This window comes from Diadema antillarum, unplaced genomic scaffold (assembly GCF_040938485.1).
Source record: "Diadema antillarum isolate AM-2024a unplaced genomic scaffold, OU_Dant_1.0 seq00000403_RagTag, whole genome shotgun sequence".
Classification (NCBI taxonomy): domain Eukaryota; kingdom Metazoa; phylum Echinodermata; class Echinoidea; order Diadematoida; family Diadematidae; genus Diadema; species Diadema antillarum.
The window spans coordinates 850,046-870,092 of NW_027271393.1; the positions used below are offsets into that span (position 1 = coordinate 850,046).

At 39.2% G+C, this 20,047-nt stretch overlaps 1 protein-coding gene across 1 annotated transcript in view; it reads right to left on the reverse strand.

Annotated features, from left to right (window-relative positions):
- The window catches only part of LOC139732189 (tyrosine-protein kinase Fer-like), an 85,096-nt gene that overhangs the window by 15,021 nt on the left and 50,028 nt on the right, over positions 1-20,047 (reverse strand). The window contains exons 9-13 of the mRNA XM_071643063.1: positions 14,372-14,509; positions 13,728-13,850; positions 10,338-10,469; positions 3,335-3,551; positions 1,403-1,501 (exon numbers count right to left, since the gene is read on the reverse strand). Of these exons, the coding sequence (XP_071499164.1) occupies positions 1,403-1,501; positions 3,335-3,551; positions 10,338-10,469; positions 13,728-13,850; positions 14,372-14,509 (709 nt within the window). The remainder of the gene's footprint in view (positions 1-1,402; positions 1,502-3,334; positions 3,552-10,337; positions 10,470-13,727; positions 13,851-14,371; positions 14,510-20,047) is intronic.

The following is a 20,047-nucleotide window of genomic DNA, read 5'->3' on the forward strand; positions in this document are numbered from 1 at the left end:
ACTCTTATTCAAGTTTGTACCATTAAGAGTGTTCATTAAGTCCAGTCTTACCCATACTTGTAATGAACATATAAATACACAGTTTGATGATGATGAAAGTATATCGTGTTGGCCATTGACTGTTATACATTATTATTATTACCTATACGAGGTAGTTTACAGTTGGTATTTTGCAGGGTCGAGAGTTCAGCAGGCGACATTAGAGCATATCACGAGCATCCGGGGTTTTACATATTATACAGTGGACTCCTGTTATAACGAAATCCTTGGGACCGGCAGTTTTCTTTCGTTATATCAGAATTTTGTTATAACTGAACAAATAAACAATAGAAATACATAGAGTGGATGACATTGCAGCCAAAATTTTTACTTAGTTATAACCAGAATTTTGTTATAACCGTGTTCGTTATAATAGGAGTATAGGAGTGCACTGTAAAACAGGGAGGTGGGAAGAGAAGGAGTGGAATCTCATCCCCACCTCCCTGCTTTAAACATAAACATTCCGATCGACCACGAAAAGAAAACATTCCAGGACGTCCAGGGTGTCAGTTACACGCACCGCAAAAGAACGCTGATTTATCAACTCATACAAGGTCAACCACTTACAGCAGCACTATAGGCGTCAAACAATGACTCGTCCATTTGTGCTCAGTAATTGCACAGTGACCATCAGTTTTATAACTCTCCAACTTTAAACAGAGAAGTAAAAGTAAAGTGTAAGAGCATTCAGATGTTTGAAGTTTGCCTGTTACAACTACATATGTATCTTTGAAGTTGGAGTTGAATGATAAGCATTGATGAACAATTTTCAACATGTTGATGGTCTACAGGTACGTGTAGTCAAATGTGGCTTGATCTGTATCATAGTGTATAGCCGTATTCACATATTTTCTTAATTTACCTAGGGGATAGGTAATAATTATGATATTGACTGGCCTTTCTTTCGGGAGGTACCAGATAAATATTGCCCGCACTGAAAACATATTGCCCTCGTCTTCAACTCGGGCAATATGCTTTCAGTTTGGGCAATATTTTCGGGTACCTCCCTCAGGGCCAGTCAATATTATATAAATAATAACCTCTGACCTGACTCAGGCAGTCACAAAGTTTGACTGACCTCTAACCTTTGACCTCATGGCAAAACTCACTGTTGCAGGTTACCCATGTGGTCGCATATTCTTTGAGGTAGCTCAAGTTTTTCTAAACATTGCAGTAGATACAAAATAATCACAGACAGACAAAATACACACAACTTTAAACACAATGCCTGGGAGACTCCCCCCCCCCCCCCACCCTGCATTTCAAAGAACTTGCCAAAGAGAGGGTACTCTACTTATTCTCTTACAACTGGATACTACTTCATGACAACACGACTGACCATGGGGTCATCACTCACCCCTACCTCATGTGAGCTGTCGTGATTCCTCCCCTTGAATATCTTGGTCATCTGTTTGGCCATCTGGGCTCGCTTGCTCTTACTCTCAACACTGGAGTCTGTGCTCTGGTAGAGAAACAAGAAAAAATAAAAACAAAAACATAGAAACACAATCACAGGGCTGCCAGAAACTCCCAACATCAATGAAAGGAAGATACTCCTGTGTGCAATATCTACAGCTACTGGTGAAAATCATTCCCGTTTCATGGAGACATTCTATATGAGTTCTGGTCAGGACAAAATGAGATATTGAAGTTTTGGGGGAACGCCCTGCAGAATCAGTGAGAGTGAGACCTAGCAGATCTGCAATGAGTGGAATACGCATGTTCAGAAGCAGCTAATGAGCACATGGGTACAAATGACCTTCCTTTTTTCTCAGTTGGTTAGGCACTTCACTCATTTACAATGCAATGTCATGCATTCATAAGATTGCCAGACTTCACAGTTTATGGAATTCAGTCATGTTCAAACAAAGGACGACCAGAATGGTCCATCAATTAACGTTTGGGAAAGCATCCATTTCGTCATTTTACATTGAATGTATAAACAATCTTTTAAAATTGCCAAATACAACTTTCACTATCAGGCGGATGTGCTGGCAAGCACCATTCATAAGGAATACTTAGATAATCATCACATCACATCACAGATGCTGATCTCAGTGAATATAAAAACCAACATGCCCTGTTAGTACAAATACACATTTTCTGCTTCTGCCCAAAGTGGAACTCCAGACTGGCTCATGAAACAGGGTAGGAGAGTTGGAAAAATTACACAAATGGAGAGTTATAACACATGCAGACGTGGTAGATTGAGGAAATTCCAGAAACAGAAATTCTGTTCATTACGTAAATTCCTTCAATGCAGACTAATATGACATGAAGCATACCCAGCCTGACTTGATATTAATGCCCTGCACATCCTTTTCATCAATTAATCAATACTTAATCTCCGTCATTTAGTCTGTCACAGTAAGCAAATAACTATGTGTAAATGACTTACGATACCACGACTGCACATACAATTAACTTCCACCTGTCGGAAATGATTGATCACCTGCTACCGATCTGTTTGGAGGTTTCGTTTGGATTTCAGTGCAGCAGTTTAGGAAAGCAATTTGTCAGTCATAGTGTGAAGGTGAAGTTGAGTGAAAAAAAAAATAACAAAAAGTACTACGGTCAAACCGGAAGGAAGAAAACTTCTCTTTGGTTAGATCCATAATTTGGTAATATACAGTTGTTCATTTCATTTGCAAAATTTTCAAAGGGCTCCCAATTGGTGAATTGATAACCGATCCTTTCATTGACAAATCTTCTCTTTCATTAGAGCCATGCTTTTGTCCATTGTTTATTTTGACGGCAAAATCATCAAAAGCCTGTCAATCGCTAAATTCATAACTGACCCTTAACTTGGCAAAACTTCTCTATTCATCAGAGCCATGTTTTGATCAAATACCATCATCTATTTCGGTGGCAAAATTATCAAAAGCCTCTCAATCGCTAAATTCATAAATGATCCTTAGATTAACAAAACAGTTATCAAAAGTCTCAAATTGGCAACTTTCTGTGATTGGATTTTTTTTTTCTGATTTTGTGCAGATGCAATGAATTTAGCCACTTCTAATTTGTCTCTAATTTATGAAAGGCACTAAAATTCAGAGTAGCCAATTTACTGATCACAAGACAATAATTTCTGCAGCAAAAGTTACTCTTAGGACTTGCCGGATTAAATGGTAGTCGTAAGAGACTTAAAGGCCTGGGCAGCATTTCATGAAACTTGTCAGTCACTAGTAACTGTTTTAAGCTACTGAAATCCATGCATCTGATTGGATGGCAGCAAATTTGTTGGTGAAAAAAATCACTGACAAAACACTGGATGAAATGCCCCTACTGGACTCACTGAGTGGAAGGTGGGGGTCTGGATAGTGCTCCTGGACATGGTCCCTGTGCCGCCCCCCTCGGGGAAGGTGATGCCGGGGGGCAGGGAGTCCTCGTCGCCCATGTCCCCTAGCTTGCCGTCCAGCAAGGAGTACTGGACGGCCAGCTTGGCCTCTTGGCATCGCAGCTCCTGAATCTCACGGCTCACATCACGGTACTGCTTCTGTTTCGACAGCAAACTGTAAAGGTGGCGGGAAGAGGAGGAGCGGGGAGGAGAGAGTAAGTTAAGAAAAGGGACGATACTTGTCTTTCTGGTGATGTGGAGTTTGATCATTTGGTCTTAAAATACAGTCTGACCTCTATTATCCAGCCATGTTGGGACCACTGCAAGAAAACGCTGCGCAACAGTATAATTCATGATTGCATGATTAAAATTATAGTCACAAATTCAAAACATTTTCCTGCATAATTCGTAACATGTTTCTGTAGGAAATGTCATGGGTAAAATTGTGTGAGTTTTGTATCAGAGATGTAACTGTAGTTGAAATCACTTTTTTTGTTTGTCTTCATTGCTTGCAGGCATTGGGGTAGTAGAGAAGTCAAGATAAGAGAGGGCTGGTTGATCAAGGTTGGACCGAATCTCAATGCATCGGTATAAAACAAGACTGTTGATACGTAGCATCATATTTTCTCTCAAGACTAAGCACATAATTTCTCATTCTAGTTTTACTGACTGACATGCAAGACTGGTTTGTGAACCAAGAATATGTTCTATGGATTGGGAGTTCTCACAAAGCACAATTCCACATCAATCTAGAGTTGGCTTTGATGAAAAGAGTGAAACCAGATAAACAGAATGGTAGCAGTGTTATCAAACTTGGACAATAAATGAGAACAGTTATGGAATTTCAAAGGTTCCCATGTTTTGCAAATCAGTGATATCAATTGTAACCACATTCTCTAATTGGCATGGCATCCCATCAAACAGTCACACAAGTATTCACCAACAAAATTTTCTCCTTGTTTTGGCATGAAATCGATACAAGAATATATTGATGTATCCTTAGGGAGAAATTGCAGTTGCTAAATCACTCATCAGCATCCCGATTTCACTTAAAATTTCAGGTACAAACAAACTATGGGAGATTGACATTATTGGCTCTTTCTAATTTGTGCATTCGAAAAACGTGTGAAACTTTTGAATTCTGCTAAAACTTTCTTATTTCAAGTCCAGTTCTAATGAAACTATGAGCATTCTGTTCATCTGATTAAACTCTACTCATTAAATTCAACATTCACTTTGTGTATCATCTTCAGGGTCTCTTGAACAATGACTTACTGTCACAATTGAAGTGTATACTTAATGTTCTTTGATGCTCTCTTTTTTGTATCAGTTTGGAGTATCTAATTTTTGTAATGTACCACACACTGACAAAAATCTAAGGCACTCAATCAATATAGAATTTGTCATTTTCATTACAATACGCATGGGGAGTGGTTTGAGGTGTAGACATTGAAAATCTCTGCCACAGAAAAAAAAAGCCCAAGCGTAAAGATCACGTCTACTAGGACCACTAAATGTCAATCACCTTCAAAGGCAGACTACCGTACACTGAGTTAGACATGGACATTGAGAATAACACTCAAGACCTCTACATGTCTACTACATGTCTCTACATGTGCAGTTATGGACTGATCGTTAAGCATCATTATGGCATTGATTGTAGTTGTGTGGTTGTTGCTCTTGTTGTCATGCAAATACCACTTGACTACCAGTGCACATGAGGAAACTGGACAAAAACTGAACCCCGAGGGCGTACTTCCTGTGGTGCTGCTCCATTTGGATCCTGATCAAAGCTGAATAGCCGGCGTGTCTGTAGCATGAGATCAACATTGGAGGTCAGAGTATTTGGGGGGAGGGGGTCTAGCTGATTTCATTCGGCATTCTCCGATCAAAAAATTTCCACGGTTCAGTGATTTCTAAGACTCCAGGAAAGTTGCCATTTCTCATGCAACAGTCACAGCCAAAAGCTTATGGAAAAAATGAAGAAAAAAAAGGTAGATTGTGTCATTGTTTTTGTGGTTTAGCGATTTGGTGGATTCACAGATTCACAGATGCATGTGCAAGAAAAAGAAGAAAGAATTCTTTTTTTCTTCTTTTTCTTCAGAGGGGAAGGTTTAGTTGCAGGAATGGAGGAGTGATTTATTTCAAGCTCTAAGACTGGTGGTTGTGGTTAGTTTCTCACAATCATATACTGAAATTTCAAGTGATATATTTTAGCTGGATATAGAGTGATTGTTCTGTTGTTGAAAAACAGAAACAACAACAGATGTATAGGAATGATGAATAGAAGATTGATATCAAGATCAATCTTTATTGCACTGCTGCAGATCCGCGTACTCATGTTGGAGGTGCAGGAGGTGTTGCAAAAATTTAAACTAGAAATGTCACTATGGCGAGTGGTATGCCTCCGCCATAATGCATGATTCTCCTAATAGATCTATAGTACATGTAGACAATGTGTGATTACATTTTCACAAAATTGGCAAAATATTAAAATGACATGTTTGTCACAAATGTGTTGAATGTTCACCTTCCTTGACCTACGTTTAATTGTATGAATAGGAGAGTATACACATTTGTATATTTGGGGATTTAAGGACTTTAACTTGACTTTGACCCTTTCATAAGTTTATGCATTGAGTAATTTTCAAGGTATGGAGAACAAGTGCAATTTCTGTATTGAATAGTAAATTGTTACCATTTGCATCTGGCCTTTGACCCTAAAATTCATAAGAGAATCACTGTCAGGCAGAACATGCATAAGTATGTACTAAGTTTCAAGATAACTTGAGCCACTTCCGAGATATGGAGGAAGAAGTAAGTGCAGCACTTTCACTTGATCTTTGACCTTTTGACCTTTTTGGCAAAAAAAAAAAAAAAAAAACTTCCCAGAAATTCTCTATTGGGTTATACATGCATAGACCAAGTAAAAAAAAAATAATCCTGCTGGCATTGCATAAATATAGTACAATTTTGAAGTGTTGCCCTTGACTTTTGACCCCTGACCTTTGACCCCAAGAACCCAAAATTCCCTAGATAATCACTGCCAGTCAGTACATGCATATATCCTCTGTTCCATTCAGATACCTTGAACAGTTTCCAAGATACAGAGAAAAGAGTAACATTTCAACATGTTTACTTGACCTTTTGACCCTTGACCTTTGACCTCATGACCCCAAACTTTCACCAGATAAGTTTAATTGGGTAATACATGTATACACTAAGTTTCTAGAAAACATCTTCAGGCATTGCATAGATATGGGGGAAATAGTGAAATTTTAAGCATTTGACCTTGACCTCTTGACCTTGACCTCTTGACCTTTGACCTTGAGCGTGTGCACGCAAAAGTTGAGAGGCACAATTTAACCCCCTAATACACATACATACCAAGTTTCATTAGGATACCTCAAAATGTTTTGTAGTTACGCCGTCCACAAAATTCATTAGGGATGGACGGAAGGACGGATGGAAGGACGGACAACCCGAAAACATTATGCCTCCGGCACCACTTTGTGGCGGAGGCATAAAAATGGGAAAATCTGTAATATCGCGTGAGCAAGGAGCCTAATTGCACTAATCTTGGTTTCCTAGAAGCTTGTAAGGCAGGGTCATACATCACTCTCATAAATCAGCCATAGGAGGAAACACATATTTGGCAGGCATCTTGGATTGATTGTTTCGGATTGCTAAATAGATTTTTCCCATCATGCACTGCACTGCATGATCATAGTTTGTTTCTATTGCTCCCTCCCGGCTATTTGGCCGAGATGTGAATCCACCGAACCGAGCTCAGGCAGATGTATGATGCCTCCAAGCAAATTGAAAGTAGCACGTAAGTTTCAGCAACACAGGAAGTAGGAACCAAGGGACCTTTTTTCAGGCATGATAATAGAAGAAGAAGAAGAGAATAAGGGATAAAAATATACGTACGCTTGTTTCACTTTGAGAGTCATTCAGCTCAGCATGTTTACCGCAAAAGACCCATTAGCAAGGAATGACAAGGGTTAGTGTGTGACTGAGTATCAGAATCATGGAGTTTTAACGACAGGAAAATGTGGCAAAGAAGATGGAATCAAAAGCAGAGGTAGTTACAGCTCATCAGGAACAGTCCGGTGCAATTGTATTTCATTCTTCTTTGGGTATCGGTAGGTTTCAAATTAGTAGGATGCATGTATTTGGTGAGAGGTAATAATGATATATAGGAGCAGGCATTCATTCCACCCTATTGCATTGCCCCCCCCCCCCCCCCACAAAAAAAGAAAAGACAAAAGGATGAATACATCACAGTGAGCTCAGCTTTGATTAAATAGATGTCGTTATATTGCCTCTTGGCTCAATTTTGATATAGTTTTCCCCAAGACTGTTATGATAAACCTTAGGTTTGCTACATACTGTATGTGACTATCTGCTCACATGCTATTGGTACTAATCTCACCATCAATTACATTTAATCATGATTATCAGGGAAGATGAGTGGATGAATGGATTGAACTACTTGAAATACTGAACTGCAATACTATATGCACCAGACATGCACAAACATTCCTAATGAAGGCACATATTTTTGCTTTAACTCTGGGTGCGTTCGAGCGCTCTAAAGCGAACCAAAGTGACCTGAACCAAAGCGTACCGTGCCGAACCGTGACAGTTTTGGAGCGTTCGAGTGCTCTGTCGAGAAAGCGTACCTCACGAGTTATTTTTAGAAAAGGTCACGCTTGTTTGTAGCAAGAATGTCATCCACCTGGCACTTGAACTACTTACAGCTGTCCCGAACAAAGAGAATCTTTGCATTGTGACGTATGTGCATGATACGCGTATGCTATACAGCAAACTTTTAGTACGCTTTGGTACGCTTTTGGAGCACATCGGGAAGTGGTCCACTTTTGGCTCGGCACAGTACAGTACGGTACACTTCAGGAGCATTCGAGCGCTCCTCTGCCACAGGTACGGTACGGCACGGTTCGCTTTAGGAGAGCGCTCAAACGCACCCATAGATAACAGTCCTTTATCTCATGCAAACAGCACACACTCGCTGTGTTCTAATCATGAATACAGCCGTTCTTAATTTGGCACATCACAAGAGAAAGAAACATTTAATGTGCATGGTGTTTGCACAATTCAATTTGACTTGAAAAATACAACCACCACCTGCCATGTATATTCAAAGTTTTCTTCTTTTTTCCCATATTTCTATTTTAAACAAATCCACTTACTACAAGCACTTGGCTGTTTCAGTTTCTGTGTCACTGTCATGTAAAATCATTTGCATGATTCTTCAATCATGAACATTAAACCATGCTCCAAGGACATAGCATTATGACTTTATGAATCTTGAAACAGTGCTCAGCTGTTTCAGTTTCTATGCCACTGTCATGCAAAATCATTTGCATGATCTGCACTCATAAAAATCAAACTAAGGTCTAAGGATATCGAAATATGCTGGAGTATAAACCACAATGAACACAAAATGCGTACATAGGACCACTATGTCTCTGTAACCACCATATTGTCTGACAGGGCATCACTGCAATTCTCTGCCAAGTCTACCAATCCACTTTCAGAAACAATCAACCCTTTGTATCTGACCCGGTTAACTCTTTGTATTTGACCCCATAGCATTCATACATGCTGTTCAAATTCCCTGGCACATAAAGGTATAACTCACAGTGTGTTCAAAGTGGTTGGTCCTGTAAAGTCAGTGGGTATGTTACAATCTCATCTCCTAAGTACAGATTACTGTACGAGCTGAAATGTTCGCGGTGGTTTTATTTTCGCAAAATTCGTGAATCGCCTTTGAACCGCGATAAACAACACGCGAAAATAACAACGCGCGAATAAATAAGTTCAGTTAGACCCTCGCAACCGTGAAATTAACAACACGCGAAAATGTCCTCAAGTAGCAATTCGCGAAAATATCTGTACGCGAAAATTTCGGCTTGTACAGTATGCTCTCAATGTTCACGCACAGCGTCAACAAACCAGGCACACAATGCTCTTTGAGTGGAGGAAGTCCATTGCAATAGCTAAAATTTAAACTATACAAGGATTTCCTGTTTAGGGTGTAATACAAGAGGTAAATGTTTGTTTATGCTGTCTATAACACATCCACCTATACATCCATCAAAATTCTCTCTGTTATAACTACCCCTCAAATGATTTGCCAGAGACAATTCGCTTCTCTTTCACATAAAATCTCCCTGTGTGCTGTATGTAAAAAGGCACAGTGTACAGAAGAACATGCAATATTTCACACTCTCTGACCCATCTCAAGCCTCTCCTCAAACAATTTTCCCATGATGTGCACGTTCGGAAAAAGGAAATAGATCAGACCATATCACTTTTACTGATTCAAGTCTGCTCACACCAAACTCGAGACTGTCTCAAAATGGTTCAAGTGGCATTAGAAACAGATGTCTGCCCACTACAATTAGGATTTTTACATAGGGTTTACTCCATTTGCCATGACACATTCAGAACAAAGATTTTGTATTAGGAGAGGGAAGGGGAAAAGCCCAAGTCCTAGTGTCCTACTCATTAATAAAGAACAACAAAACAAAACAAAGGCAAGGGAAATCAGCTTCTCCATTGTAATAAATTGAGTGAACTGCATTGTGGATATTTTGGCACACTATCACAGAATCTACTGTTTTGCTAGTGAGTCCATGGGGGTAGGGAATGGGGAGAGGGGAAGGCAAGATATTTCTCCTGATCGGTTCCATGGCATTTGCTCCTGCAACAATTGCTCCCATAAAATATCTACATGCTAAGTCAAACATAAGTTTTACCCACAAACATAACCCTAACCCTAATCCTAATCCTAATCCCGACATCAAACTAAACTTAAAACCCTATCACAACCCTAACCCTAAGTCCTCGGAGAAAATAAGACCTGAGCAATTGTCACAAGAACAAATGTTGTGTCACCCTCCTGAACACAGAGTAAGGTAGGGCTTGTTCTTACTCGAGCATGGCGCTCTCTTCTTTGGGTGAGGCGGGGATTGCCCTGATCTCCTCGTCCAGATTCTTCAGCTCCTGCTTCTTGTCAACCAGCTTTGCCCTCGTTGCCTTCAGCTGCTCCTCCAGGGAAGAGTGTCTGCCAAAAGACAGGAATATTGAGAAGAAAACAGCTGAAATGATGCCCAGTAAGAACTCATCAACTGAGGGGTAATGTATGGTACCACCACCATTCCACATAGATTTTTTTCTCATCAGTAACTCGTCGGAACCAAAGTGTATCAGATCACAGTCTGATGAATCCGACTTGTGTTGGTTGACTACCAGGTCAGTGTCAGACATGTCGCACGTGATCCTCATCGGATGATCTTGCGTAATCGCATCGCCGCCCGATGCGTCTGACACTGACCTGACAGTCGCCCAACACAAGTTTGATCATCAGACTGTGATCCGATACACTTCGGTCGGTGACCAGAAGCAACAGACTCTGGTTCTGACAAGTGACTGATGAGAAAAAAAAATCTCTGCAGAGTGGGGGTATACTCAAGAAATGCAAACCAATGCATTACTATCCTCCCTGCACTCACTCATGGCTGTTTAAACTGCATCAAAGGAAACAAGCACATGACACGTGCTTGTTTTCTCCCTAATATATATTTTTTTCTCCCAATTCCTTGTTTCTTTTTGTACGATTGCTTGTTATTGATATCATTAATAAATAAATATCACATCAATCTTTTTGGGGGGAAAATCTGGAGGAATGTGACAAAACGGAATTCATTATTAAACTGAGCTGCACTTGATGAAATGAGACTACAAGAGAAAATCAACTGTGTTTATTACAAGTGAGATACGGATTACAAGAACATTTGGTTGCTTAAATATTTGGTGAGGAGGAGGTGGAGATTACTTTTGATACAAGTTTGTTGAACAAATCCGAACAAACAAATCTCACTGGATGTCTAAATAAGGGTTGAAAATACATTACTGACAGTCAGTCACACTTGACAGGTATATACAAAGAACTAAAAAAAAACAAAAAAAAAACTACAAATTGATGAATATAAGAAAAGGTGTCACATTACAAATTGTGGGCATGCCAATAGAATATGCTTGCATTTATACACCACTCACACTTTTCAGATCTGTATTCATATTCAACAAGAGAATGCTAAATACTGAAATAGTGAAGAATACATGAAACATATAAACATATACCACACTGCATGAGCATACATTACAAAAAGCATGTCTAGCATGCAGGAAAAATCACTGGGGTCGTGAGAGCTTTATTTCCATGGGCCAGTGTTCATGCAAGACACAACACAAGTTTGCCACAAGACAACACTACCATAAAGCTGCTCTGAATTATTAAGTTGACATGGTCGCCGCAGTGTACGGCTTGAGTGCTATTATCAATGACTGTTCTTTTCTGGACTGATCGGCACATACAAGGTACATAATCACACTCATACAAACAGGCTGGATCTCATTGATGTGACATCACTGATACATCATCATCTACACCAGTAAGAACGCATGCTTGAGAACATTTTTTCATCTTATACCTGTGGCACTACACGTCAGGTATGGGAAACCACGGCACAACAAAGTCTAGTATATGAACATCACAGATACATTGATTATATGAGGCTGGAATAATAATCACAAGCTCGGACTGACTTCAACCACATAACAAAATCAGATGCTTGACTGACAATTCAAGAAACAGAAAGTTAAACACTTCAAAACATTTGTAGACTTCAAAGTTTAGATGAGAAGTAATTGTGATGTCAAAGTTTTTGTGAGAAGTATTATGATGTTGAAGTTTTCATTTTCAAAGACATGAAATTTCTAATTGCAACTGAGTGTCAAACTGCCCTACATTAATATTAAGTTAGTGTAGGACAATTTGTCAATCAGGTGCTATAAAAACAGCTCAAGAATTCATTAATTTGAATGAAATATCTTATATTCTTCTTAAAAAGCACCTTATTTTTCAGTTTTCTTGACTTTTCGAGACTTATAAGGAGCATTTAAGGACCATACAGCTCAGATTTTTCCACACTGAAAACATCTTTAAACAATGTCTCTATAAATGTCAGCAAATATATCATGGCAGCATTGGGGCATGTAAAAAAATCACACTATAATGCCACAGCAACGCGGAAACATAGGTGCATCACTACAGACGATGGCACAGACACTCCACACTGACAAGCCACTGGCTGGACAACGTGACATGCCAACAGAGAAACATTCAACTTTTTACCCTGATTGATGGCACTCACGTAGCATCGGCTACCGCTGTTACAGAAACAGACACTCGTTAAGGAAACACTTCCTTGCCAACGTGGAGACATACACAAATATTGGGAAGAAAGTCGACAACAATCACAGATCTATTTAGACATCAGCAAACACTACAATCTTGTGATTTGTGGTACCACCTAGAAATCCCGCAAGGGTGCAGAATACATTGATTCATTCACCTAGGATGTTTAACACTAATTCTCTTGTGAAATTACAGGATCCCTCAACTGGAATATTACACTTGCATCTTCAGGGAAAAATCATCTTTAATTTAAACATCTGTTGGAATCTAAGTATACATATTTTTTTTTCTCCCGAAGTTGTAAATGCTAGTCAAAGGCTAAAATGCATAATTCAATAGATGCTTTAATGCTATTGCTCTGCATGAAAAAACAAACAAACAAAGAAACAGACAGATAGTTGATATCAATAAAGGCATTCAAATAAAGGTGGGTCCCACCTTTTATTATGACACCTTTGTTATTGGATATCTCAGCCATATCAAAACCGATTTTCATCAAATTAACTTTGGATTTCTCTGAGAATTGTACACTCTTTCATAATTATACTATATACATGTATGGTGTATTTGATGAAAATCTGTTTTGAAGTAGCTGAGATATCCCAAAACAAAATGGTCCTAATAAAAGGTGGGCCCTAACTTTTATTTGGACTACTTTTCAGCCATTCCAGAATTGATTTTCATCAAATAAATTTTGATTTCCTTTTAGAATTATACGCGATTTCATATTTTTCAAGCAGTTTCTCATTATCTCACCAAATAAAAAATTAATAAATGAATAAGAATCTGAAGCCCCATCTAAACCAAAACTACACCATCGCTTTTACAGGGAAGTCAGGTACAAAATGTATGTCTATGATATCTGTGTCTGTATTTTTCTACTTTAATGCTGCATAGAAGAGCAAAGGTAAATTTTTTGTGCTTTAGGAAATGTTCACATCAGACAATTCTTCATGAGTAAAATATATGTCAGAGCAAATCCATGAATGTAGCTTAGAATCACACACTCATCGCATATAAACAAACAACAACAACAACAACAACAACAAAAAGCCCACTTACGAATGCTGTATCGCTTCAATGGTGAGTGTGTCGAGTACTATTGTGTCTTCTTTGAGGTCGTCGGGGAACTCCTCCAGTGGTGAGCCGTCAAACTGGTAGGTGTCCATGGGGAGCGGCTCCATCCTGGTGGGTCGATTTACAAGATGAGACACCAGTGGTAATGGTTGCCTTAAAAAGTATCATTATCTCATCCGAATACTGGCTGGAAAAAAAAAAAAGGCTCATGTATGGATGAATCAAAATCCAAACATTGCAAGTACCTTTATAGATGATGTGTTGACAGCAGTTAGGTATCATATCTTGAGCTATCTCAAATGACAGAGGTGTTCGAAGAAGCATACAAATTACACATGGTCAAAGTAATATGAACCAAGAATAATATTTGCCTTTGAAAGATTCCACACAGCAAATACTGTGTATCTGAAATGAATATGAACATTTTTATCTAAAAAAAAAAAAAAAAATCACTTTCATTGCACTTTTATAGTCTGTACTCTTTACAGTTCTTCAGATAATCGTGTGAGGAAGCGAGATTTTGAGTAATGGACACAAACTGGGAAGATGATCAAATGGCCCCATCTACTTGAATGGCAAAGGGCAAAGGTCAAAGGGCAAGGGGAGAGACAGAGAAAACAGCAGCAAACCTGTAGTTTTCTACGAATTGGACGTATTCTTTGTCTGGTCTGATCTCCACCATTTTCTGCATGATGGCCTTGTAGTGTGACTGGAACTTCCCCGATGCTGTGTTGATCAGGTTGCAGTGCTCCACCAAGATTTGTTTCCTTCATAAAACCAAAAGAGACAAATAAAAATACACAAATGAATTCAGAGAGACATGCAGCTAAATCCATGGCTTCCAATCTCCCACGAAATCGCAGAAAAATAAAGTACAGGTGAGAAAAAAAAATTTTTCTTGCATTTATACATACTATAAATATTTTCTGAATGCTTGTTGCACAAATGAATCGATGCAAAATCTGAGATGAGAGGAATCAAAAGAAAAACTATAAGATATTGAGAGAGACAAACATATTGAAAGACAGACAGACAGATAAATGGACTGACAATTGGACAGACATACATAGATAAATAGATAGGGAGATAGACACAGACAGATAGATAGATAGAATAATAGATAGAGAGATAAATAAATAAATACATAAATAAATAAATAAATAAATACATAAATAAATACATAAATAAATAGACAGATAGATTGATGATTGATTGATTGAAAGGTATTTATTAAATAACATCTCTTGCAGCCAGGAGGCTGAATTGCGGACATTTTACAAAGATCATCATGAATACATTCAAATATACAAACATACATTAGAAATATTAACTATTGCACAATAAAATTGACCTTTACCATCAACAAACAAAAAATACAATTATTCACATCTCTGTTCTTATTTGCATAAATAATCTCTTTTGTTTGATAGATAACCTTACTAAAAAAAACAACTTTCTTTTCATCTACTCATCTTCTTTTAACCCATCTTCTCTTTTACCCCTCCTTATAAACTTTACCATCCTCGTCTTCACTTTCACTCCTTCAGCGTCTTCTTATTCCCTGAAATTATCCTTATCATAATCACACATTATTACTTTTCATCATTAAAAATCAAAATACCCTTTAGTCTCTACTAAAAAAAAAAAAATCAATATACATTCATCAAAAATATACTATTGCAGTGTATTATGTAAAACACTGGTTTCCTATCAGTAAAATTATTCAAACTATAAAAAATTTCTTATTTCACATAACACAGGACAGAGGAACATAATATGGTAATTAAACTGATCTAAAAAAATCTGCTTAAGACTAAAAAATTCTGGCAAATGAAAAAAAAAAATGAGATGAAATCAGAAATAAATGAATGAATGGAGGGCCCATAATCAAACACATCATTACAAAGAGAGAAAGAAAAAAAAAAACCAACCTTAACAATAATGAATCCACATGCGATTTGTAACAAAGTTGAGTGTTATATCAAAAAGAGAAAGTTTCGGCGTGCCTGCAAAAGGCTGAACTTGAATAACAAAACACAGAGTGTATGGGCGATATAACTATCAGTAAAACATCGATTATATTCTTCTCTGTCAAAAAGATATATTATATATAATCATATTCATATCAAAACACTTAAAAAACTTTCAGATCTTACACATATGAAAATAAAATCAGTTGTTATCTCATTTTCTTAAATAATCTCTATTGTTCATACAAATGACCTGACTAACCCCAACTTTGTTTTTTTTTTCATCTACTCATCTTCTTCTTCTCTTTCCCCCCGCCTTATAAACTTTACCATCCTCTTCTTCACTTTCCCTACTTCAACCTCTTCGTATTCCCTTACTATCTATTACAAAACCTCAATCAAAAACTCAGACTTTACATTCATCAGAAAGTATACTACTATTATACAAAACACTAAATTCATATCAAAAAGATTATTCAAAATACAAAATTTCATATTTCACATGACACCGAACAGAGGAACGTGACGTGGCGATCAAAATGAAATCAGAAAGTCTGTTTAGGACTACAAAATTATGACAGGTGAAACAAAAAATTGAGATAAACTCAAACAGGCTTTACCCATATATGGAAAAAAAGGCGCTGGCATACTACTTTTGCTAGTGTCCTCTACGAACGGTACAATCAAATAAAAAGGGGAAATATCTACACATACATCAATTATGGCGTATAAACTCCCCTATTCGGCATTAATATGGCGTCTGTTATTTTCTAAGAGGCATTAGCTCAGTTTGATTTCTCTTCGTTTTTTTTATGCTGGTGGTTTGTTGTTCAGTGTACAAAGTGGTGTGGGCTTTCTTCTCTGCAGAGGTTGAATAAAGCCAGGGCACTGAAATAATTGTCTGAAAGACCCCTGATGAATAATATTAGTCAAAAGAACCCAATAACATGCTTCCATGGTGAATTTGCAAGAAACGGCGATTAATCGCAATCATGTTGCAAATGGGCTGATGAGTGTAAATGGCTGAAAACCGGATACAGAAAGAAATGTAGCACATCTACCCATTAAAAAAAGAAAGAGGGAGAGAGAGAGAGAGAGAGAGAGAGGCTGAGGCTGGTGTGAGAGTGACAATCCATAAATCACATATTCTATTGAGTATTATACAAACGAATTAAAAAAGGAAGGGGGCTATTCTTCATTCTGTTTGTTCTACAGAAAAAGTCAGGTATTTTTTGAGAATGTCTTAAAAGTCTTTCATTTCTTGGTTTCTGAGGTAAATAATTCTTGAATTGATCAGTATTGTTCAGAGTTTTTTGTATGAAATTCAAACACAACATCTTTCTCCTTTCCTGCAGGGTGATCATGCCTAACTGGGCGAGCATGTCACAGTAAGTACTGTACTGGCAACCGAAGATGATGCGGAGGGCTCTTTTTTGTATCTTTTCGATGTTTTCAGATTGCTTCTGCGTAATACCGCTGTGCCACACAGGGGTTCCATATTCAAGCACTGGGCGAATGTAACCTTCATAAATGGTCAACATATCGCGGGATGGTAAACAATGGCGCTTTAGGACTCGGAGCATATGGAGCTTCCTATTGGCACGTTTCAACATGTCATTAATGTGGGACTCCCATTTGAGGTCGCTTTGGATGAGAATTCCGAGAAGTTTGATGGTTTTAACAGACTCGAGCTGATGATCTCCTAGTAATACGGGTAACAATGGTGGCGTGTTTCTCATGAAGTTAACTTCCATTGTCGTGCATTTCATAGGGTTTAATTTCATCATGTTAGCATCCGACCAATTTGCCAAATACGAGACAGCCGCTTGCATCTCAGATTGGTCATTCCCAGAGCGGCATTCCACCAGCGTCATATCATCAACATACTTGTAGGACCGAATGGGTAGTAGTGGCTTTGCGTCATTTATCATAGAAAGGAATATGATAGGGCCCAAACGCGTTCCTTGGGGGACACCTGCATTGAGAGATGCCCAGTCAGACAAGGATCCTCTGTAGCGCACACATTGCTGACGTCCAGAAAGAAAGCTTGCAATCCATGGTATTATGCACGGGCGGACTCCCATCTGGACGAGCTTCGTTATTGCTGTTGTGTGGTCTATCCGGTCAAAGGCCTTTGTGAAATCGGTGACCACTAGGGTAGACGATGATTTTGATTTCTCAGCATTAACATAGATGTTGTGCAGCACATTGATGATGCAGTGTGAAGTTGACAGGCTCTTTCTGTTGCCAAATTGCATGGGGTCCAAGTTGGGTGCCATATCGCTCATCACCCATTTCGCTACAAAACCTTCTGCAACCTTGGCAATGTGGTCAGTGAGGGAAACTGGACGGAGTTTCTCGAGGGACGGGGGAGACGTTTTCGGAACGGGGATCACAATTGCGCGTTTCCAAACGTTCGGCACAACACCTTCCTGGATAGATGTATTTATTATGTGTGCAAGTGGTGTAGATAATTCATAAGAAAATTCACGTAGAAATCGGGAGGAAATATTATCCGGGCCGCCAGCAACGTTTCTTTTAATTCTCGAAAGGGCTTTCTGAACATCCCAGGGATAGATATCAGGACACCGTTCACACGCCGGTAGAAACGCAGGAAGATGCTCTGAAGTCAGTGGGTCGAACGATTCTGTTACAGACACGAAGTGATCATTTATGGCACTGGCGATCAATCCGGTATCGTCAGAATCCAGTCCAGGAATTGAGATCAAAGGTTCATCCCGCCTTCCTCCTGTCATGATACGAATCTGTCGATACCAAGCAGCTGGATTGGATCTTTTCAGCCGTTGTACGCGAGTGGAGTAGTAATCAGACTTTGCAGTCGTGATCATTCTCTTCACTCGGTTGCGCAAACGTTTCCAGTCATCATCGTGGTTTAGAAGGAAGGCAGCTTGCCGACGGTGAATCAATGATTTGATTTCACACGTTATCCATGGTTTGTCGCGAGGATGCACATTGATTTTACGAAGAGGGAAATGCGTGTTGATTGTTTCAAGCAGCCTGTCATAAAAAGCGGTGCACTGATCATTGACGTCATTACTCAGAAAAACTTCTGGCCAATCGTATGAGCTAATCCATCGGCCGAAGGAACATATTGCGCTTGTTGGCATCGGTCTATTGAAGACAGTCTTTGTTGCGTTAGATCTCACCTGGGGGCCTTTCGGCATCCATAACAAAGCAGCATGATCGGAAAGCCCTACAGGCGATTGAAGTTGCACACTGTTGTACAAGTTGCTGATGTTACTTATTATTTTGTCCAATGTGCGATCTCCTCTCGTTGGGTTATCTACGACCTGTTTGAAGCGGTTGTCAAGGAGTAAAGGTTGCAGATTGAGTCGATTGAAATCACCAAGTACGATGAAGCCGGCATCTGGATGTTTCGTTGTCAATAGATCGATGGTAGACTGAAGATGGTCTAAAAGTTGGGTGGCTAACAGGTTGTCCGGCTGAGGGTAATAGACAACTGCGCAGAAGATGCATGAGACTTCTCGGGGCAGACGATTCGGACGAACCCGAATCCATACAACCTCAAGGTTGTCAGGAACTGACACGTCCTCCGGCTGCAAGGGATGAAGATCGTGTTTAATATAAAGTGCCACTCCTCCACCAGAACGATTGGTCCTTGCTTTTGAGGCAATGGTATATCCGGGGATGGATACGTGCTCTAGGGGCATGTCATGTTTGAACCACGTTTCCGTAACGGCACAGATGTCAACATCATGGTCAAGAATTATTGCAGACAGTTCGTCGAATTTGTTATTGACAGAACGGGCGTTACACAGGTATACGGAAGGCAACCTTGTGACATTTTTCTTTTTGTCCCGAGTCGTCGATATTTTGATGAGATTGGTGGAATTTCCTCGAGGTTGGCGAATTGAGCAAATTGACCTGTTAGGGCGAATGATAGTTTGAATCAGGTGGCAATAGTGTTTCAGCTTACGTCTACCAGCACGGCAGCCACGATGGGTTGGTTTTTTACGTTGTAGGCCCAAGAATTTGATTCTGTCTAAAATAGAAGGAGCAACATCTGTGATCTGTACAGAGCCAATGGTTTTGAGCTGACTGCTGGTGTAGTGCAGACTTTGTTGGTAGCGAGTGCTTCTTTCAATCCTACAACCTGTATCAATGGTTGAAGTAGAGGGACCAGGGCTGGGATGCACATCACCGCAACAAATGAGTGGAGGATTAAAAGTAGCGTCTGAGTTTGAATAATATCGTAGTGGAACTTTCAGATATCCCTTGCGAGTCATAGATATACGGAAGCTCTGATCCGGGGTATGGGGGCAGCCATATTGTTTAACACCACAGTCAACGCAG